Consider the following 18,685-nt stretch of genomic DNA (forward strand, 5'->3'; position numbering starts at 1 on the left):
AGAAGGGGGAGAGGAGGAGGGCGGAGAAGGAGGGAGGGTAGAAGGGGGAGAGGAGGAGGGTGGATAAGGAGGGAGGGTAGAAGGGGGAGAGGAGGAGGGCGGAGAAGGAGGGAGGGTAGAAGGGGGAAGGAGGAGGGCGGAGAAGGAGGGAGGGTAGAAGGGGGAGAGGAGGAGGGCGGAGAAGGAGGGAGGGTAGAAGGGGGAAGGAGGAGGGCGGAGAAGGAGGGAGGGTAGAAAAGGGAGGGAGGAGAAGGAGGGAGGGTAGAAGGGGGAGAGGAGGAGGGCAGAGAAGGAGGGAGCGAAGCAGAGACCGGCAGAGAGGCGGAGTGTGCCAGGGTCAGTGAAGGAGATATTTCTCTGCTCAGGAGCCAGGGAGTGAAGTAGCCAGAGGAGGAGCGGGGAAGGAGGGAGCGTGACGGAGCCAGAGGAGGAGAGGGGAAGGAGGGAGCGTGACGGAGCCAGAGGAGGAGAGGGGAAGGAGGGAGCGTGACGGAGCCAGAGGAGGGGAGGGGAAGCTGGTGGCAGAGGCTGCAGGAGGAGACAGCCAGGCCGCTGTCCACACCTCTGCCCAGGTACGTGCCGCGTTCCCTTCTTCCACCTCTGCCCAGCACCCCCCAAACCTTAACCCCCCCACCCCCCGTCTGCAGCTGCCTCTGTGTGTGTGTGTCTCCTTGTGCAGTGTCTGTCCCTAGGGTGTTGTGTGCGTGTGTCTATGCTGTGCATGTCCATCCCTACACTGGGTGTTGTGTGTGTGTCCCTGGTGTGAGTGTGTATCCCTACACTGGGTGTTGTTTCTTTGTGTGTCCATCCATACCCGGGGTCGTAGAGTTGTGTGTACTTGTTGTATGTCTGTCTATTCCTACGCTGCGTGTTGTGGTGTTGTGTGTGTGTGTGTGTGTGTGTGTGTCCCTGCCCGGAGTGTTGTAGATTTCAAGGCACAAGGACACACCCACAGGACTCTGCTCAAGTCCAAGGCCTTCTTCCAGGCCCACAGCTGGGGGATGGAGGAGCCGACACAGCCCTGGGTTAGATGAGCCAGTGTGTCATTGTGTGCGTGTTGTGTGGCCCTGTTGTGTGTCACTGCTGTACTGTGTGTTGTGTATCAGCGGTGTGCCGGTGTGGTGTGTATCAGTGTTGTGCTGGTGTGTTGTGTTGTGTCTGTGTGTTGTGTCTCGACACCATGTGTCCTGGTTGTATGTCAGTGTGGAGCTGCTGTGATGTGTATCAGTGTTGTGCCTGTGTGTGTTGTGTCGGCGTTGTGTGTCCCTGTTGTGTCTCTACACACTCTAAGCATGCCCTGTTTGTTATGTTGTTTGTGGTTAGCCCCGGTTGTGTTACATCTCCCCAAAGCCTCTCCCCCAAGCCCCCTCCCAACACACTGGGACCCCCCTCCCCCGCCCCCAGATTAACCCCCCACCCCCAAACCCAGGGAAAGGTTAAAAATAATCAAAGTGAGAATTATGCTTCTCCATTTCCACTGTGATCCCAGCCCAGATTTTCTGCCCATTGTGTTATTTTAACACAACTTGTGTGCCCTGGGGGAGGGTTTGGGGGAGGGGCTCTGGGTTTTGGGTGGGCAGGAAAAGTGAGGCCGGCGGATCTGAACCCCAAATCACTGCTGGGTGAATTGAGAAGTTTGTTGTGTCGGGTGACCCACAATGGGAGGTGGGGGAGTTTACACACACACACACACGGGTGGGGCAGCCACACAACATCGAGTAACGGTGTGTGGAAGGGTCTGTGGAGCATAACGCACAAGCCTGACACACAGGAGAGAGGAGGCAACACGACACCAATGTAGTTCAGATACACACACACACACACAACACTCCACATACACACACACACACACACAACACCCTACACACACACAGATAGTGCCCCTCACTCCGGACCCCCAGCCCCTGCTGGCCCAGCCCCGGGCTCCCCCGGCCCCCTGGCCCCCGGATTGTCTGAGTCACGTCCCAGCCCTGAGCCAGGGACCCGCAGGCCCCAGATCCTCCAGCTGGTGCTGATGGGACAGAAACATCTTCGGATGGGGGCTTCCCTCCCTGCCCCCCCCACCCCGCAGCCCTGCCGGTGCCCTCACTCCCGACCCGCAGCCCCAGCCAGCCCATCCCTGCCCCCCACCCAGCCCTGCCGGGGCCCCTCACTCCCGACCCGCAGCCCCAGCCAGCCCAGCCCAGCCCACACCACTCACCCCATCCCTGCCCCCTCGCTCTCAATCACACTCCGTGCTGTGATTTAAATCTCTCTCGAGGGAGATGCTTGCTATCCTCCCAAAAACCCCCCTCCATTCATCTCCTCACCCATCCACCCACCCGAACCCCCCTCCCTCCACCCACCCACCCAGCTCTAACCCCCAGCCACCCACATCTTCATCCATCCACCCACCCAAACCCCCCTCCGTCCACCCACCCACCCAGCTCTAACCCCCAGCCACCCACATCTTCATCCATCCACCCACCCAAACCCCCCTCCACCCATCCACCCACCTCTCACCCTCATCCATCCACCCACCAAAACCCTCCTCCTTTCATCCATCCACCCACAATCCCATCCATCCACCCACCCAAACCCCGTCCACCCACCCACCTCTAACCCCCATCCATCCACCCATCCAAAACCCCCTCCTTTCATCCATCCATCCACCCACAACCCTGCCCATCCACCCACCTCTCACCCTCATCCATCCACCCACCCAAACCCCCCTCCTTTCATCCATCCACCCACAACCCCGTCCATCCATCTACCCATCCAAACACTTATCCACAGCCGCTGTCCATCCTTCCATCCACCCACAAGCTGCAGAATCTATCTAGCCCTGTGTGCATCTCCCACCCATCTTGCCTGCCACATGTCCCATTTCGCCCTCCCAGACCCACCATGTCGGAGGTGGACAAGTCCCAGCCAGTGGCCCTGGGGGCCTCGCGGGTTGAGCTCCGGGTCTCATGCTGGAACCTCCTGGACCGGGACACCCTGACCAACCCGAACCCCTGCGTCGTGCTGAAGCAGCTCAGCGAGGGGGAGTGGAGCGAGGTATGAGGTTGGCAAGTGGTGGATGCGGATCCCCTCCACCAGTCTCCTGATCATCCCCTGCCCCAGGAAGCCTCCCCCTTGGGCTGCCCCACAATCCCCCGTTCTCACCCAGGGGAAATTGGGGGACCCCCATGGTGCCTCTCAATTTCTCAGGTGTGTCCCTCTTCCCCACTTTTCTCTGCTCTGGGATTCCACCTCTTGGCCCCCCAAACTCTCTCCCCCAGATAGGGGACGTGGCCCCTTAAGCCACCGTCCCATCATCCTCCAAAGGGGGTGCCCCCCCAAACCCTAGTGCCCCCTCTTCCTCAGAGCCCCTGCTCCCCGCTGAACCTCCTCCTGAACCCTGTCCCCCACCCCCAGGTGGGGCGCTCTGAGATCATGCACTGCAGCCTGAACCCCGTCTTCTCCCACGTCTTCCCACTGGACTACTTCTTCGAGGAGATGCAGACGCTGTGCTTCGAAGTCTACGACGCCGGCGCCAAGGGCGCTGAGGATGCGGAGTTCCAGGATGATGCTTTCCTGGGGGAGGCCGAGTGCTCCCTGGGCCAGGTGGGGATACGGAGTAAACCCCCAGATAACCCTAGCCCTAAACCTAACCCTTGGGACATGGGGTAAACCCCCAGATAACCCTAGCCCTAAACCTAACCCTTGGGACATGGGGTAAACCCCCAGATAACCCTAGCCCTAAACCTAACCCTTGGGACATGGGGTAAACCCCCAGATAACCCTAGCCCTAAACCTAACCCTTGAGACATGGGGTAAACCCCCAGATAACCCTAACCCTAAACCTAACCCTTGGGACATGGGGTAAACCCTCAGATAAAAATACCCTTGGGACATGGGGTAAACCCTCAGATAACCCTAGCCCTAAACCTAACCCTTGGGACATGGGGTAAACCCCCAGATAACCCTAGCCCTAAACCTAACCCTTGGGACATGGGGTAAACCCCCAGATAACCCTAGCCCTAAACCTAACCCTTGGGACATGGGGTAAACCCCCAGATAACCCTAGCCCTAAACCTAACCCTTGGGACATGGGGTAAACCCCCAGATAACCCTAGCCCTAAACCTAACCCTTGGGACAGGGGGTAAACCCCCAGATAACCCTAGCCCTAAACCTAACCCTTGGGACATGGGGTAAACCCCCAGATAACCCTAGCCCTAAACCTAACCCTTGGGACATGGGGTAAACCCCCAGATAACCCTAGCCCTAAACCTAACCCTTGGGACAGGGGGTAAACCCCCAGATAACCCTAGCCCTAAACCTAACCCTTGGGACATGGGGTAAACCCCCAGATAACCCTAGCCCTAAACCTAACCCTTGGGACATGGGGTAAACCCCCAGATAACCCGAACCCTAAACCTAACCCAGGGACATGAGGTAAACCCCCAGATAACCCGAACCCTAAACCTAACCCTGGGGTCATGGGGTAAACCCACAGATAACCCTAACCTAACCCTAGCCCTGGGACAGGAGGCGATGCGAGATACATCCCCTGACAACCATAACCTCTAGCTCTACCCCTGGGCCTCGAGTTGAGGTGGGATATGCCCTTGCTCACCATAACCCAACACTAACCCCAAACCCGGGGATACATGGTGATGTCTGCCACACATCAAACCTTAGCCACTAACCCCTATGCACAGTGCCCCCAACCTTAACTTCTCACCTAACCCTAACCCCCCCACAACTTCATCATAACCCCAACCAACTGGTGCCGCAGCCCGAAGGCAAAGCCCGTGAGTGCCCCTTCTATGCCTCCCTCTGTCCTGCTCTCCACCCTTCTCCCTCTGTACCCCCCGAGCTCCGCCTGACCTCTCTCCCCCATGGCAGATCGTGTCCCAGACCAAGGTCACCAAGCCGCTGCTACTCAAGACTGGGAAGACTGCGGGAAAATCCACCATCACGGTAGGAGGGCTACTGGGCTGGGATGAGAGAGACACTTACCCCCCAGAGAGAGCTGGAGAGAAGAGAACTCGTAGTTTAGAGTGTGGGGGGGGGGCTAGGAGCCAGGACTCCTGGGTCCTATCCACAGCTCTGGGAGGGGAGTGGGGTTTAGTGGCTAGATAGAACAGAGTCGGTGTATGGTTAGCGAGAGGTGGGACTAGGCCAGCCGCGGCTTGTGTGTCAGCATAACGAAGTTCTCCAAGCTCCGCCCGTGGGTCTCTTGTGCCTCTGGCTGGGTCCATCCATGTCTCTTCCACCCAGATTGAAGCAGAAGAAGTCACTAGTACCAACGACTTTGTGCAGCTTGAGTTCCGGGCTCAGAAGCTGGACAACAAGGTAAGAGAGAGAGTTTCCCTTCCCCTGCCCAGAGAACCCAGGAGTCCTGGCTCCCAGCCCCCTCTGCTCCAGCCCACCAGACCCCACTCCCCTCCCAGAGCTGGCCTGGAACCCAGGAGTCCTGGGGCAGATTCTCTCTCTCCCTCGCTGTAGGATCTCTTCAGCAAGTCTGACCCTTTCCTGGAAATCTACAAGGTGAACAGTAACCACACGGAGCAGCTGGTGATGAGGACGGAGGTGAGGGGCTGGGGCAAGGGAAAACGGGGGGCTTCGCGGGGGAGAGGAAGCTGGGCGGTTGGCAGGGAGGTTGTCTGGAGGCAGTGGGGGGGTAGCGTGGGAGAGGGGGTGAAGGGAGAGGGGCGGGGTGGTGCCAAGTTGGGGATGGGGCGGCAAGGTGGAGTGGGTGGTAGAGACCCATATTCACGCAGCTAACCCCCCCCCCTCCAGGTGATAAATAACAACCTCAGCCCCAGCTGGGAACCCTTCCGCCTCTCCCTCCACTCGCTGTGCAGCTGCGACCCAGACAAGACCATACGGGTGAGTGCCCAGATGCCTGGGTTCTCTCTCCGGCTCTGGGAGGGAAGTGGGGTCCAGTGGTTAGAACAGGGCAGGCTGGGAGCCAGGACTCCTGGGGTCTATCCTGGCTCTGGAAGGGGATGGGGGAGGTCTCTCACACTATCCCTCCATCTCTCTTTTCTCCCAGTGTGTCGTTTACGACTATAACTCCAGTGGGAAACACGATTACATCGGTGAATTCACGACAACCTTCCGTGAAATGCAGGAGGTTTCCTCAGGGAAAGAGGTATAGAGGTTGGGGTTGGGAGCCAGGACTCCTGGGGTTGGGGTCTGGTGGGTTAGAATAGGAGGGGACTGGGAGCCAGGACTCCTGGGTTCCATCCCCAGCTCTGGTAAGGGAGTGGGGTTGAGTGGGTTGAGGGGGGTGGGCCTGGGAGCCAGGACTCCTGGGTTCTCTCCCCAGCACTGGAGCAGGTGAGAATTGGAAGGTACAGTTCTGACCCCCACACACACACACACTTTCCCTATCGCTGGGCAGATGGAGTTTGAGTGCATCAACCCGAAGTACCAGGAGAAGAAGAAACACTACACTAACTCCGGCACGGTGCTTCTGACCCAGTGCAAGGTGAGTGAGGGGGTGAAAGGGGGGCGGAGCTAAAGGATGGTTCTGCGGGCAGTGCCTGGGAAGCAGGACTCCTGGGTCCAATTCATTACTTTACCACAGACTCGCTGTGCAACCTTGTCAAGCCACTAAGTACTTCCATGCCTTCGTCAATACGTAATTGACTCTGTTTTATTAATAACTGTGGCCCTCCTCATTATTTTAACTAATTATTGTTCGGCATTAATGATTTGTCTGTATGATTAACCGGTTGCGAGTTTTTACCTTTCTACTTCCATTAATTAGCATTATTAATTATCACTGAGCACCGGGCGACGGTAGTTATCACTATCGGTGGCTTGCTGGACGTACCCCGCAAGGGTCAGTCCTGGGTCCGGTCCCAGTCAATATTGTCGTTAACGACTTGGCTAATGGAGTGGAGAGGAGGCTTATGAAATCTGTGGATGCCAGCAAGCTGGGCGGGGTTGCCAGCACTTTGGAGGGCAGGGTTAGCAATCAAAAATGACCTTGACTAAGTGGAGAATTGGTCTGAAACCAACGGGATGCAATTCAATGAAGGCAAGTGCAAAGCACTTCCCTTGGGAAGGAAAACTCAGACGGCAAAGCGGGGAAGGCACTGGGGGTTCGAGCGGCTCCCAGACGGAAGATGAGCCAACCATGTGGCGCAGTTAGGAGAAAGGGGCATATTAACAGGAGGGTGGTGCGTCAGACATGGGAGATAGTTATCTCATTCTGCTTGGCACTGACGAGGCCTCAGCAGAATATTGCGTCCAGTTCTGGGCGTCACGTTTCAGGGGAGATGTAGACAAATTGGAGAGAGTCCAGAGGAGAGCAACAAACAGTGATCAAAGGGTTAGAAAAATCTGATCTAGGAGGGAAGGTTGAAAACAACTGGGCATGTCTGGCCTACAGAAGGTCGAGGTGGGAACCCGCTGACAGGGGGTGAAGGGCCGTTCTGAAGAGGACAGGGATCCATTGTTCTCTGTGGACGGCAGGACCAGACGTCCCGGGGCTTATCCCGCAGCAAGGGAGAGCGAGGTTGGACATTAGGAGAAACTCCCGAACCCTCGGGGGAGTTCAGCATCCAGGGGAGGTTGGGGAAGCCCCAACGTTGGAGGTTTGGAAGACCCGGGTGGACAAAGACCCGTCAGGGCTGGGCTCGGGTTACGTGGTCGGGCCTCAGCACCGGGGGGCTGTCCCTTGCCACATCTCTGCAATGAACGGCTCGCTATCGCTCACTGTTAATGCCTCGTTATGAATCCTCACTGATGCCGCTAATATTATTTCACCCTCTCCGGGCAGGTGGAGAAGGTTCACACGTTCCTGGATTACATCATGGGCGGACTGCAGATCTACTTCACGGTGAGGCAGCTGGGCCCACTGGCAGGGCGGGGAGAGGCTCAGACTGGGGCATGAACCCCGCCCTCTAACCCCGAGGGGCTGCCCCCCCGTTCCCCTGCAGGTGGCGATTGACTTCACGGCTTCCAACGGCGACCCGCGCAGCGAACACTCCCTGCATTTCATCAACCCCAAGGAACCCAACGAATACCTCAAAGCGCTGTCAGCCGTGGGTGAGATCTGCCAGGACTATGACAGGTAACAGCGCCCCCGAGGGCAGAGACCCTGCATGGCCATCCCGGATGCCTGGGTTCCATCCCGGGCTCTCCCCCGCCCCGCCCCAACAGCAAATTACCCACCATGCATTGCCCCAGAATCCGGCTCTTGCAAACTACCTGCAGAAAGCTACTCCGTGTTTACCACAAGAGTCTCTGCTCTCAGAAACTACCCACAATCCTTTGCAGCAGCAAATTACCCACAGTCCTTTGCTCTGGAGTCCCGTGGTAGCAAGTTACCCACAGTCCTTTGCAATAGGGTCTTGCTATCTCAAGTTATACCCCTGGGGCTGGGAGCCTTGCACTGTCATCCTGGACTCCTGGGTCCCATTTGCTGTTCAGGGTTCATTGGCTTGACCCCTGTCTCTCTCTCTTCCAGCGACAAGAAGTTTCCAGCCTTTGGATTTGGGGCACGGATCCCCCCAAACTATGAGGTACATTTCAGGAAGCTGGGGGTGGGGGAGTAGATCGGGGGGGCGGCGTTTGCCCTCTCTCTGAGCCAGCGTCTCCTCTTTTCTCAGGTCTCCCATGATTTTGCCATCAACTTCGACCCAGACAACCCAGAGTGTGAACGTAGGAGAATCTCTCTCTCTTCGTTAGCGAGTGTCATTCATTAACCTAGGCAATGCTCAACAGACCCCTGACCGAGATGAGCCCAGGAGGACCCAGGAGTCCTGGCTCCCAGCCCCCCTCTGCTCTAACCACCAGACCCCACTCCCCTCCGAGAGCCAGGGTGTAACGATGCTGGTTCTGGTGGGACCCAACTGCGAGTGCCAATTCAGGACAAACTGCTCAAAGCAGGGCAGTTACAGCCCAGGGCTGGGGTTTCTGTGCACACCAAGGCACACCCAACCAGCTGGCCAGAGAGGACTTTGGTTTTACCCCACTGGCTAACCACAAGTCACACAAGCAATTCCCTCCGACACTCCAGTTTCCCAGTATCCCCACCAGTGCCCCTCGTTATGGGGACAGATGGTTATGAAAACCAACACCCCAGAAAAAGAACAAAGGTTCTCTCGATCCCAGAGGACCAAGCCCCAGACCCAGGTCAATAGACAAATCAGATCTTACCCACAAATCACGCTGCTGCCGATCCCTTAGAATCTAAAATCTAAAGGTTTATTCATAAAAGGAAAAGATAGAGACGAGAGCTAGAATCGGTTACATGGAATCAGCGACATCCAGTCATGGCCAAGGGCTTGGTTCAGGCTTGCGGCAGGGGTGGAATAAACGGCAGGTTCCAATCCAGTCTCTGGAGAACGTCCCCAGCTGGGGTGGGTCCTTCAGTCCTTGGGTCAGAGCTTCAGTGGAGCAAAGTCCCTCCAGAGGCAAGAAGCAGGACTGACGACCAGATGAAGACGAGGCGTCAGGCTTTTCTAGGCTTTTCCAGGTGGAAGGACCCCTCTTTGTTCTCACTGTGGAAAATTACAGCAAAATGGAGTTTGGGGTGGCATGGGCAGGTCCCTGGGGGGCTGAGTCCCCAGGCGTGTCTGCCTTCCTGCAGTGGGTCCGTTGTGTGGCTGATGGTCCTGAGTGGGCGTCCGGCAGGCTAGGCAGAGCTGACACCAGCTTCTCTGGGGTGTCACCCAGAAGCATAGCACAAGTTTGAACTACAGACAGTAGAGAGCCGATATTCATAGCTTCAACCACAAAAACGATGCCCACATATAGCCAGGAGAGTCAGCACCAGCAAACCATCACCTCGTCCGAGACCCCTCGTTTGACCCCCTTTACACAAGATTTGGTGCCACGACAGGACCTTGGTTGCAACAATGATCTATACGGTCCCAGATTACGTCAGGAACGTCACAAGGGGACCGAACCCAGGAGTTCTGGCTCCCAGCCCCCCTCTGCTCGAACCACTAGACCCCCCTCCCCTCCCAGAGCCAGAACCCAGGAGTCCCGGCTCCCAGCCCTCCCCTGCTCCAACTACTAGACCCCACCCGCTTCCCCGAGCCGGGGAGAGAACTCCAGACTCCTGAGCATCTCTCCCCCCGCAGGGATCTCGGGGGTGATCGAGGCCTACAAGCGGTGCCTGCCCCAGATCCAGCTCTACGGCCCCACCAACCTGGCCCCCATCATCAACCGGGTGCTGGCCCCCGCCAGCGAGGAAGAGGGCAGCGGGCCTCCCATGGTGAGGGGGAAGGGCAGAGGGACAGAGGGAGGGGGCTGGACGCAGAGGGAGTTTGGGGTCCCCGAGCACCGACCTCCCCCTTCTCCCCAGCGCTACCGGGTGCTCCTGGTGCTGACGGACGGGGTGCTGAGCGACATGCCGGCCACGCGGGAAGCCGTCATCCGAGCCTCGCGCCTGCCCGTCTCCATCATCATTGTGGGGGTGGGGAACACCGACTTCTCCGACATGCGGGCGCTGGACGAGGAGGACGGGACCCAGGAGTCCGAGGGGGAGCGGGCCGCCCGCGACATCGTCCAGTTTGTGCCCTTCCGCGAGTTCAAGAAGGTGAGTGGGAGACGGGGGCCTCCTCCCTCCGTCCCCCCCCCCCGTCCGGCTCCTCGACGCTCCCTCCCTCCGACCCCCCCCCCGTCCGGCTCCTCGACGCTCCCTCCCTCCGTCCCCCCCCTCCGTCCGGCTCCTCGACGCTCCCTCCCTCCGACCCCCCCGTCCGTCTCCTCGACGCTCCCTCCCTCCGTCCCCCCCCCTCCGTCCGGCTCCTCGACGCTCCCTCCCTCCGTCCCCCCCCCTCCGTCCGGCTCCTCGACGCTCCCTCCCTCCGACCCCCCCCCTCCGTCCGGCTCCTCGACGCTCCCTCCCTCCGACCCCCCCCCGTCCGGCTCCTCGACGCTCCCTCCCTCCGTCCCCCCCCCCTCCGTCCGGCTCCTCGACGCTCCCTCCCTCCGACCCCCCCGTCCGTCTCCTCGATGCTCCCTCCCTCCATCCCCCCCCCTCCGTCCGGCTCCTCGACGCTCCCTCCCTCCGACCCCCCCCTCCGTCCGGCTCCTCGACGCTCCCTCCCTCCGACCCCCCCCCTCCGTCCGGCTCCTCGACGCTCCCTCCCTCCGACCCCCCCCCGTCCGGCTCCTCGACGCTCCCTCCCTCCGACCCCCCCCCCGTCCGGCTCCTCGACGCTCCCTCCCTCCGACCCCCCCCCCGTCCGGCTCCTCGACGCTCCCTCCCTCCGACCCCCCCCCCTCCGTCCGGCTCCTCGACGCTCCCTCCCTCCGACCCCCCCCCCGTCCAGCTCCTCGACGCTCCCTCCCTCCGACCCCCCCTCCGTCCGGCTCCTCGACGCTCCCTCCCTCCGACCCCCCACCTCCGTCCGGCTCCTCGACGCTCCCTCCCTCCGACCCCCCCCCGTCCGGCTCCTCGACGCTCCCTCCCTCCGTCCCCCCCCTCCGTCCGTCTCCTCGACGCTCCCTCCCTCCGACCCCCCCCCGTCCGGCTCCTCGACGCTCCCCTTCCCTCCGTCCCCCCCCGTCCGGCTCCTCGACGCTCCCTCCCTCCGACCCCCCCTCCGTCCGGCTCCTCGACGCTCCCTCCCTCCGACCCCCCCCCGTCCAGCTCCTCGACGCTCCCTCCCTCCGACCCCCCCCCGTCCAGCTCCTCGACGCTCCCTCCCTCCGACCCCCCCCCCGTCCGGCTCCTCGACGCTCCCCCCTCCGTCCCCCCCCGTCCGGCTCCTCGACGCTCCCTCCCTCCGACCCCCCCTCCGTCCAGCTCCTCGACGCTCCTCCCTCCGACCCCCCCCGTCCGGCTCCTCGACGCTCCCTCCCTCCGACCCCCCCCCCGTCCGCTCCTCGACGCTCCCCCCTCCGTCCCCCCCGTCCGCTCCTCGACGCTCCCTCCCTCCGACCACCCCCCCCTCCTCCGTCCGGCTCCTCGACGCTCCCTCCCTCCGACCCCCCTCCGTCCGGCTCCTCGACGCTCCCTCCCTCCGACCCCCCCCCCCGTCCGGCTCCTCGACGCTCCCTCCCTCCGACCCCCCCCGTCCAGCTCCTCGACGCTCCCTCCCTCCGACCCCCCCTCCGTCCGGCTCCTCGACGCTCCCTCCCTCCGACCCCCCCCGTCCGGCTCCTCAACGCTCCCTCCCTCCGACGCCCCCTCCGTCCGGCTCCTCGACGCTCCCTCCCTCGTCCCCCCCCCTCCGTCCGTCTCCGCCACGCTCCCTCCCTCCGACCCCCCCCTCCGTCCGGCTCCTCGACGCTTCCTCCCTCCGACCCCCCCTCCGTCCGGCTCCTCGACGCTCCCTCCCTCCGTCCCCCCCCCCGTCCGTCTCCTCGACGCTCCCATTCCCTCCGTCCCCCCCCCTCCGTCCGCTCTCGACGCTCCCTCCCTCCGTCCCCCCCCCTCCGTCCGGCTCCTCGACGCTCCCTCCCTCCGTCCCCCCCCTCCGTCCGGCTCCTCGACGCTCCCTCCCTCCGACCCCCCCCCCTCCGTCCGGCTCCTCGACGCTCCCTCCCCTCCGACCCCCCCCCTCCGTCCGGCTCCTCGACGCTCCCTCCCTCCGACCCCCCCCCGTCCAGCTCCTCGACGCTCCCTCCCACCGACCCCCCCCCCTCCGTCCAGCTCCTCGACGCTCCCTCCCTCCGACCCCCCCCTCCGTCCGGCTCCTCGACGCTCCCTCCCTCCGACCCCCCCCCGTCCAGCTCCTCGACGCTCCCTCCCTCCGACCCCCCTCCTCCGTCCGGCTCCTCGACGCTCCCTCCCTCCGACCCCCCCCCGTCCAGCTCCTCGACGCTCCCTCCCTCCGTCCCCCCCTCCGTCCGGCTCCTCGACGCTCCCTCCCTCCGACCCCCCCTCCGTCCGGCTCCTCGACGCTCCCTCCCTCCGACCCCCCCCTCCGTCCGTCCTCCTCCACGCTCCCTCCCTCCGACCCCCCCCTCCGTCCGGCTCCTCGACGCTCCCTCCCTCCGACCTCCCCCGTCCGGCTCCTCGACGCTCCCTCCCTCCGACCCCCCCCTCCGTCCAGCTCCTCGACGCTCCCTCCCTCCATCCCCACCCCCTCCGTCCGGCTCCTCGACGCTCCCTCCCTCCGTCCCCCCCGTCCGGCTCCTCGACGCTCCCCCCTCCGTCCCCTCCGTCCGGCTCCTCGACGCTCCCTCCCTCCGACCCCCCCTCCGTCCGGCTCCTCGACGCTCCCTCCCTCCGTCCCCCCCTCCTCCGTCCGGCTCCTCCACGCTCCCTCCCTCCGTCCCCCCCTCCGTCCGTCTCCTCGACGCTCCCTCCCTCCGACCCCCCCCTCCTCCGTCCGGCTCCTCGACGCTCCCTCCCTCCGACCCCCCTCCGTCCGGCTCCTCGACGCTCCCTCCCTCCGACCCCCCCCCTCCGTCCGGCTCCTCGACGCTCCCTCCCTCCGACCCCCCCCCTCCGTCCGGCTCCTCGACGCTCCCTCCCTCCGACCCCCCCACCCCCCGTCCGGCTCCTCGACGCTCCCTCCCTCCATCCCCACCCCCTCCGTCCGGCTCCTCGACGCTCCCTCCCTCCGTACCCCCCCCTCCGTCCTGCTCCTCGACGCTCCCTCCCTCCGTCCCCCCCTCCGTCCGTCTCCTCCACGCTCCCGCCCTCCGACCCCCCCCCTCCGTCCGGCTCCTCGACGCTCCCTCCCTCCGACCCCCCCCCCCTCCGTCCGGCTCCTCGACGCTCCCTCCCTCCGACCCCCCACCCCCTGTCCGGCTCCTCGACGCGCCCTCCCTCCATCCCCACCCCCTCCGTCCGGCTCCTCGACGCTCCCTCCCTCCAACCCCCCCCCTCCGTCCGTCTCCTCGACGCTCCCTCCCTCCGACCCCCCCGTCCGTCCGTCTGCTCGACGCTCCCTCCCTCCGTCCCCCCCTCCGTCCGTCTCCTCGACGCTCCCTCCCTCCGTCCCCCCCCCCCGTCCGTCTCCTCGACGCTCCCTCCCTCCGACCCGCCTCCGTCCGGCTCCTCGACGCTCCCTCCCTCCGACCCCCCCCTCCGTCCGGCTCCTCGACGCTCCCTCCCTCCGACCCCCCCTCCGTCCGGCTCCTCGACGCTCCCTCCCTCCGACCCGCCTCCGTCCGGCTCCTCGACGCTCCCTCCCTCCGACCCCCCCCCGTCCGGCTCCTCGACGCTCCCTCCCTCCGACCCCCCCGTCCGTCTCCTCGACGCTCCCTCCCTCCGACCCCCCCCGTCCGGCTCCTTGACGCTCCCTCCCGCCGACCCCCCCTCCTCCGTCCGGCTCCTCGACGCTCCCTCCCTCCGACCCCCCCCGTCCGGCTCCTTGACGCTCCCTCCCTCCGACCCCCACCCCCGTCCGGCTCCTCGACGCTCCCTCCCTCCGACCCCCCCCGTCCGGCTCCTCGACGCTCCCTCCCTCCAACCCCCCCGTCCGTCTCCTCGACGCTCCCTCCCTCCGACCCCCCCCGTCCGGCTCCTTGACGCTCCCTCCCTCCGACCCCCCCCGCCGTCCGGCTCCTCGACGCTCCCTCCCTCCGACCCCCCTCCGTCCGGCTCCTCGACGCTCCCTCCCTCCGTCCCCCCCTCCGTCCGGCTCCTCGACGCTCCCTCCCTCCGACCCCCCCCTCCTCCGTCCGGCTCCTCGACGCTCCCTCCCTCCGTCCCCCCCTCCTCCGTCCGGCTCCTCGACGCTCCCTCCCTCCGTCCCCCCCGTCCGTCTCCTCGACGCTCCCTCCCTCCGACCCCCCCCGTCCGGCTCCTCGACGCTCCCTCCCTCCGACCCCCCCCTCCGTCCGGCTCCTCGACGCTCCCCCCTCCGACCGCTCTGCCTCACTCCCTCCGTCTCTCTCCCCAGGCCCCCCCGGCGGCGCTGGCCAAGTGCGTGCTGGCCGAGGTCCCCAACCAGGTGGTGGAGTTTTATGGCAGCCGCGGCATCGTCCCCGGCCCCCGAACTCCTCGGCCGCAGTGAGAGCCCCGGGGCCGACCCCCAGCCTGACCCAGGGCCCCACGGGTAAGTGCCCCCTTGTCCCCAAGGGGCGGGGCCGGGGCAGTGGCTCTTTTCCAATAACCTCTCTCTCCTCCTTCCTGCCTTTCTCCTTCCCTCCATCCTGCCCCCATCTCTCCCCCAGGTGCCTCTGTCCTTTCCCTCTGCCGACCTTCGGCCTTTTCTCCTGGACCCCAGGGGCTCCGAGGACCGACGCAGGGTGAGGGGCTCCCAGCCCCATGGTGCCCTCCCCGACTGAGGGTGAAGGCTGGACCTGACCCCCCCACCACCACAGCCGCCCCATGGGACCCATTGTTCTCAGGCCTCTAACTTCAGACTTGGGGTGACTCCCCACAAATCCTGTCCCCAGATCCCAGCCTCCCACCCCGATTGCCCCTAATCCTCTGACCCTCCACCCGAATCCCCCCACACCCTGGTCCTCCCACATCCCAAGCTGCCCCGCCCTCCCCAGTGGTGACCCCCACCCCACCCCACCCCCAGAGCAATGTCCATCAGACCCCTCAATAAAGCCACCCCTATGGACACCCCATTCTCCGCCTGGGATATTCATTGATCGGTGACCTCACTCAGCGGGGCTGGGGGGTGCAGGGACTGAACAGGAGACCACAGTGCTGTGGGGCGGTAGGTGCCACGCTGTGGGGTGTGGGGCTGGGGGGACAGCTTAGTTACATGAGGGGCTGGGTGGATAGAGGGCACAGGGTGGGAGGGAGGGAAGGGTGGGGAAGGGGATGCATGGAGGGAGGGGGGAGGTAGGGGTGGGGAAGGGGATGGATGGAGGGAGGGGGAGAGGGGTGGGGAAGGGGATGGAGAGAGGGAGGAAGGGAGGGGGAGGGAGGGGTGGGGAAGGGGATGGATGGAGGGAGGTAGGGGTGGGGAAGGGGATGGAGGAAGGGAGGGGGAGGGAGGGGTGGGGAAGGGGATGGATGGAGGGAGGAAGGGAGGGGGAGGGAGGGGTGGGGAAGGGGATGAAGAGAGGGAGGGAGCCATCCCCTTGCCACGGCTCGTCCGCAAGACGCCAAGGCCCGAGCCGCGCCGTCCATCCCCCGACCGCCCCACTGGCCACCCCTCGGCCCCCAACGAACGCCCCCGCGGCACTCCCCCCAGCCCTGTGGGGCTCCCCTGGCACCCCCAGCGCTGGGGGCCCCGGGGAGCACTCTCTGGAGGCCACTGGGGCTGCCGTGCTAAACCCAGCGCCCTCCACGGGGAGGGGGGAAGCTGCGTGGACAAAGATTTGGGGGCGCAGCGGCCAATCAGCTGAGCAGGGAGACGCTGGGCCCCACAGCTACGGCTGAACAAGGAGAAGGCGAAGGGGGATTTGATCCCCTTCTCTTGGGACCAACGTGGGCAACAAAAACAGGTTCATTCCCGTCTCAGGCAGGCACCACTTCAGCAGGAGCCATGGCTGGCCGCAGAAGCTGGACGGCTTCACAGTGGACCCAAGGGGCAGATTTTGACCAGGGCGGGTATTGAACCGAGGGGACGATTGACGAGGGGCGCGGGGGGTTCGCCAGCCTTGAGACGGGCTGTTTTGGGGGCCAGCCGGGAATCCACGCAGGGAAGGGCCGGGGCTGGCGAGCTTCTCATGCGGCTCCTGTCTGGGGCTCGCTGCCCCGTCTTCTCGCGGGCCAGGGGCTGCCTAGACCCACCGGCCGGGGGGACGGTTTCCGCTCGGCGGCCACGCGGGCAACCGGAGCCAGGAGCCAGCTCTGGCTTCCTCAGCGAACCCGGGCACGGAGCCAGCCATGAGCTAAGGCCACCCTTGGCACAGAGATGACTGCGCCAGCCCTCTGCAGAGCTGGGGGTGGGGAGCCCAGGGCTGGGCTGGCAGGGGCTGTGGGTTGCGGGGGAGGGGCACCTGCAGGGCTGGGGGGGCAGCGCTGGGCTGGCAGCGCTGGGCTGGCTGGGGGCTGCGGGTCGGGGGGAGGGGCATTGGCAGGGCTAGGGCTGGGGCTGGGGCTGGGGGGGCAGGGCTGGGCTGGCAGGTGCTGTGGGTTGGGGGCACCGGCAGGGCTGGGGGGGCAGGGCTGGGCTGGCAGGGGCTGTGGGTTGGGGGGGAGGGGCACCTGCAGGGCTGGGGGGGCAGCGCTGGGCTGGCTGGGGGCTGCGGGTCGGGGGGGAGGGGCACTGGCAGGGCTCGGGCTGGGGCTGGGGGGGGCAGGGCTGGGCTGGCAGGAGCTGTGGGTTGGGGGCACCGGCAGGGCTGGGGGGGCAGGGCTGGGCTGGCAGGGGCTGTGGGTCGGGGGGGAGGGGCACCAGCAGGGCTGGGGGGCAGGGCTGGGCTGGCAGGGGCTGTGGGTCGGGGGAGAGGGGCATCGGCAAGGCTGGGCTGGCAGGGGCTGTGGGTCGGGGGGGAGGTGCACTGGCAGGGCTAGGGCTGGGGCTGGGGGGGGCAGGGCTGGGCTGGCAGGAGCTGTGGGTTGGGGGCACCGGCAGGGCTGGGGGGGCAGGGCTGGGCTGGCAGGGGCTGTGGGTCGGGGGGGAGGGGCACCGGCAGGGCTGGGGGGCAGGGCTGGGCTGGCTGAGGGGCTGCAAGTCACCAGCAGGGCGGGGGGGGCTGCAGCCCTTCAAGGGTTAATCCCGTTTCATGCGGTAATTACAGGCCGTTGTGACTTCCCAGCAGCTGCTGGTTTTCTTGTCTCCGTGGGGGGGGGGGGAATGAATTTCCTGCTGTGGGGGCGTAGCCCAGTCCTGCCCCCCACCCCCTTACAACTGGCAGAGAACAAGAGCGCCCCCTCACTGCACAGCGGGAATCCCTCCTCTAATCACCAGCCCCCCCCCCCGAGCCAGGGACAGAACCCAGGCGTCCTGGCTCCCTGCCCCCCCCAACCACCAGCACCCCCTTCTTGAGCCAGGGACAGAACCCAGGAGTCCTGGCTCCCTGCCCCCCGCACCGAGCCAGGGAAAGAACCCAGGCGTCCTGGCTCCCAGTCCCCCCCGGAATCCTCGGGCCACCTGCTGCCCAGAGCTGGCATCTTCCTCTGGGAGAGGATGTTGCATGGGAGGGGGATTGGGGGCGGGGCTGATACGCCCAAGGGGTGGGGCTTCCCTAGGCCGCTCCCCCACTCTAGGCTCCACCCCCAGCCCACAAGAACTGCCGGCGCCGGGCTCGGTGGGGTCCGGTGATGTTTATTCTACAACGACATTGGAAAGCTGCGACGGGAGCAACTGCTCTGGCCCCGCCCCTTGTGCCCCCACAAGCTCCGCCCCGTGGGCGGGGCTCCGCAGGCAGCCCGCCTCCTGGAGGGGGATGGTAGGGGGGCAGCACCATCCCTGGGGCCGTGGGACTTTAGAGACTAAAGCAGAATGTGGGGGGCTAAAAAACTAACCCCCCCACACCCAGGGCAGGGCCGTGCGCCTCCAGTACGGGGCGCAGGGACCCCCCCACAAGCCCCGCCCCTAGACTTCGACGGTGCTAGGGCCCCCCGAGTGGAAGTAGGGCGCACTGGGTGCTCTCGGGGGGGGGTCCCTGGGGCTCCTAGAGGCTGCTATTGAGCTGAGGGGATCCCAGGGCACTTGGGGGTCCTGAGGGGTTGGTTGCTGGGAGCACCCCACTGTTGGGGGGCAGGGCATCAATAGAGAGTGGATCTCTGGGGGGGCTGGTGGTCCAGTAGGGAGAGGATGGGGGGTCTTTGGCTGACGTACTCCAATCCTGAGGAGCAGGGCGTCATAAGGGGGTACAGCGCAGGTCTGAGCTCACTTCCAGTATTGGGGAGCAGGGAGGCTCATATGGGGCCCC

General features: G+C 64.7%; 1 protein-coding gene across 1 annotated transcript; it reads left to right on the forward strand.

Annotated features, from left to right (window-relative positions):
- Window positions 1–290: 290 nt before the first annotated feature.
- On the forward strand, window positions 291–15,476 carry CPNE6 (copine 6). Its single transcript, XM_037877131.2, has 17 exons — window positions 291–572; window positions 2,880–3,039; window positions 3,400–3,588; window positions 4,874–4,948; window positions 5,249–5,323; window positions 5,477–5,560; window positions 5,771–5,860; window positions 6,027–6,125; window positions 6,378–6,464; window positions 7,764–7,823; window positions 7,924–8,057; window positions 8,454–8,508; window positions 8,596–8,647; window positions 10,075–10,208; window positions 10,299–10,532; window positions 14,800–14,955; window positions 15,074–15,476. The coding sequence occupies exons 2-16, from the start codon at window positions 2,887–2,889 to the stop codon at window positions 14,911–14,913; spliced, it is 1,635 nt and encodes a 544-aa protein (XP_037733059.1). The 5' UTR covers window positions 291–572; window positions 2,880–2,886; the 3' UTR covers window positions 14,914–14,955; window positions 15,074–15,476.
- The last annotated feature ends 3,209 nt before the right edge of the window (window positions 15,477–18,685 follow it).

Source organism: Chelonia mydas, chromosome 13 (assembly GCF_015237465.2).
Source record: "Chelonia mydas isolate rCheMyd1 chromosome 13, rCheMyd1.pri.v2, whole genome shotgun sequence".
NCBI classification, from domain to species: Eukaryota; Metazoa; Chordata; order Testudines; family Cheloniidae; genus Chelonia; species Chelonia mydas.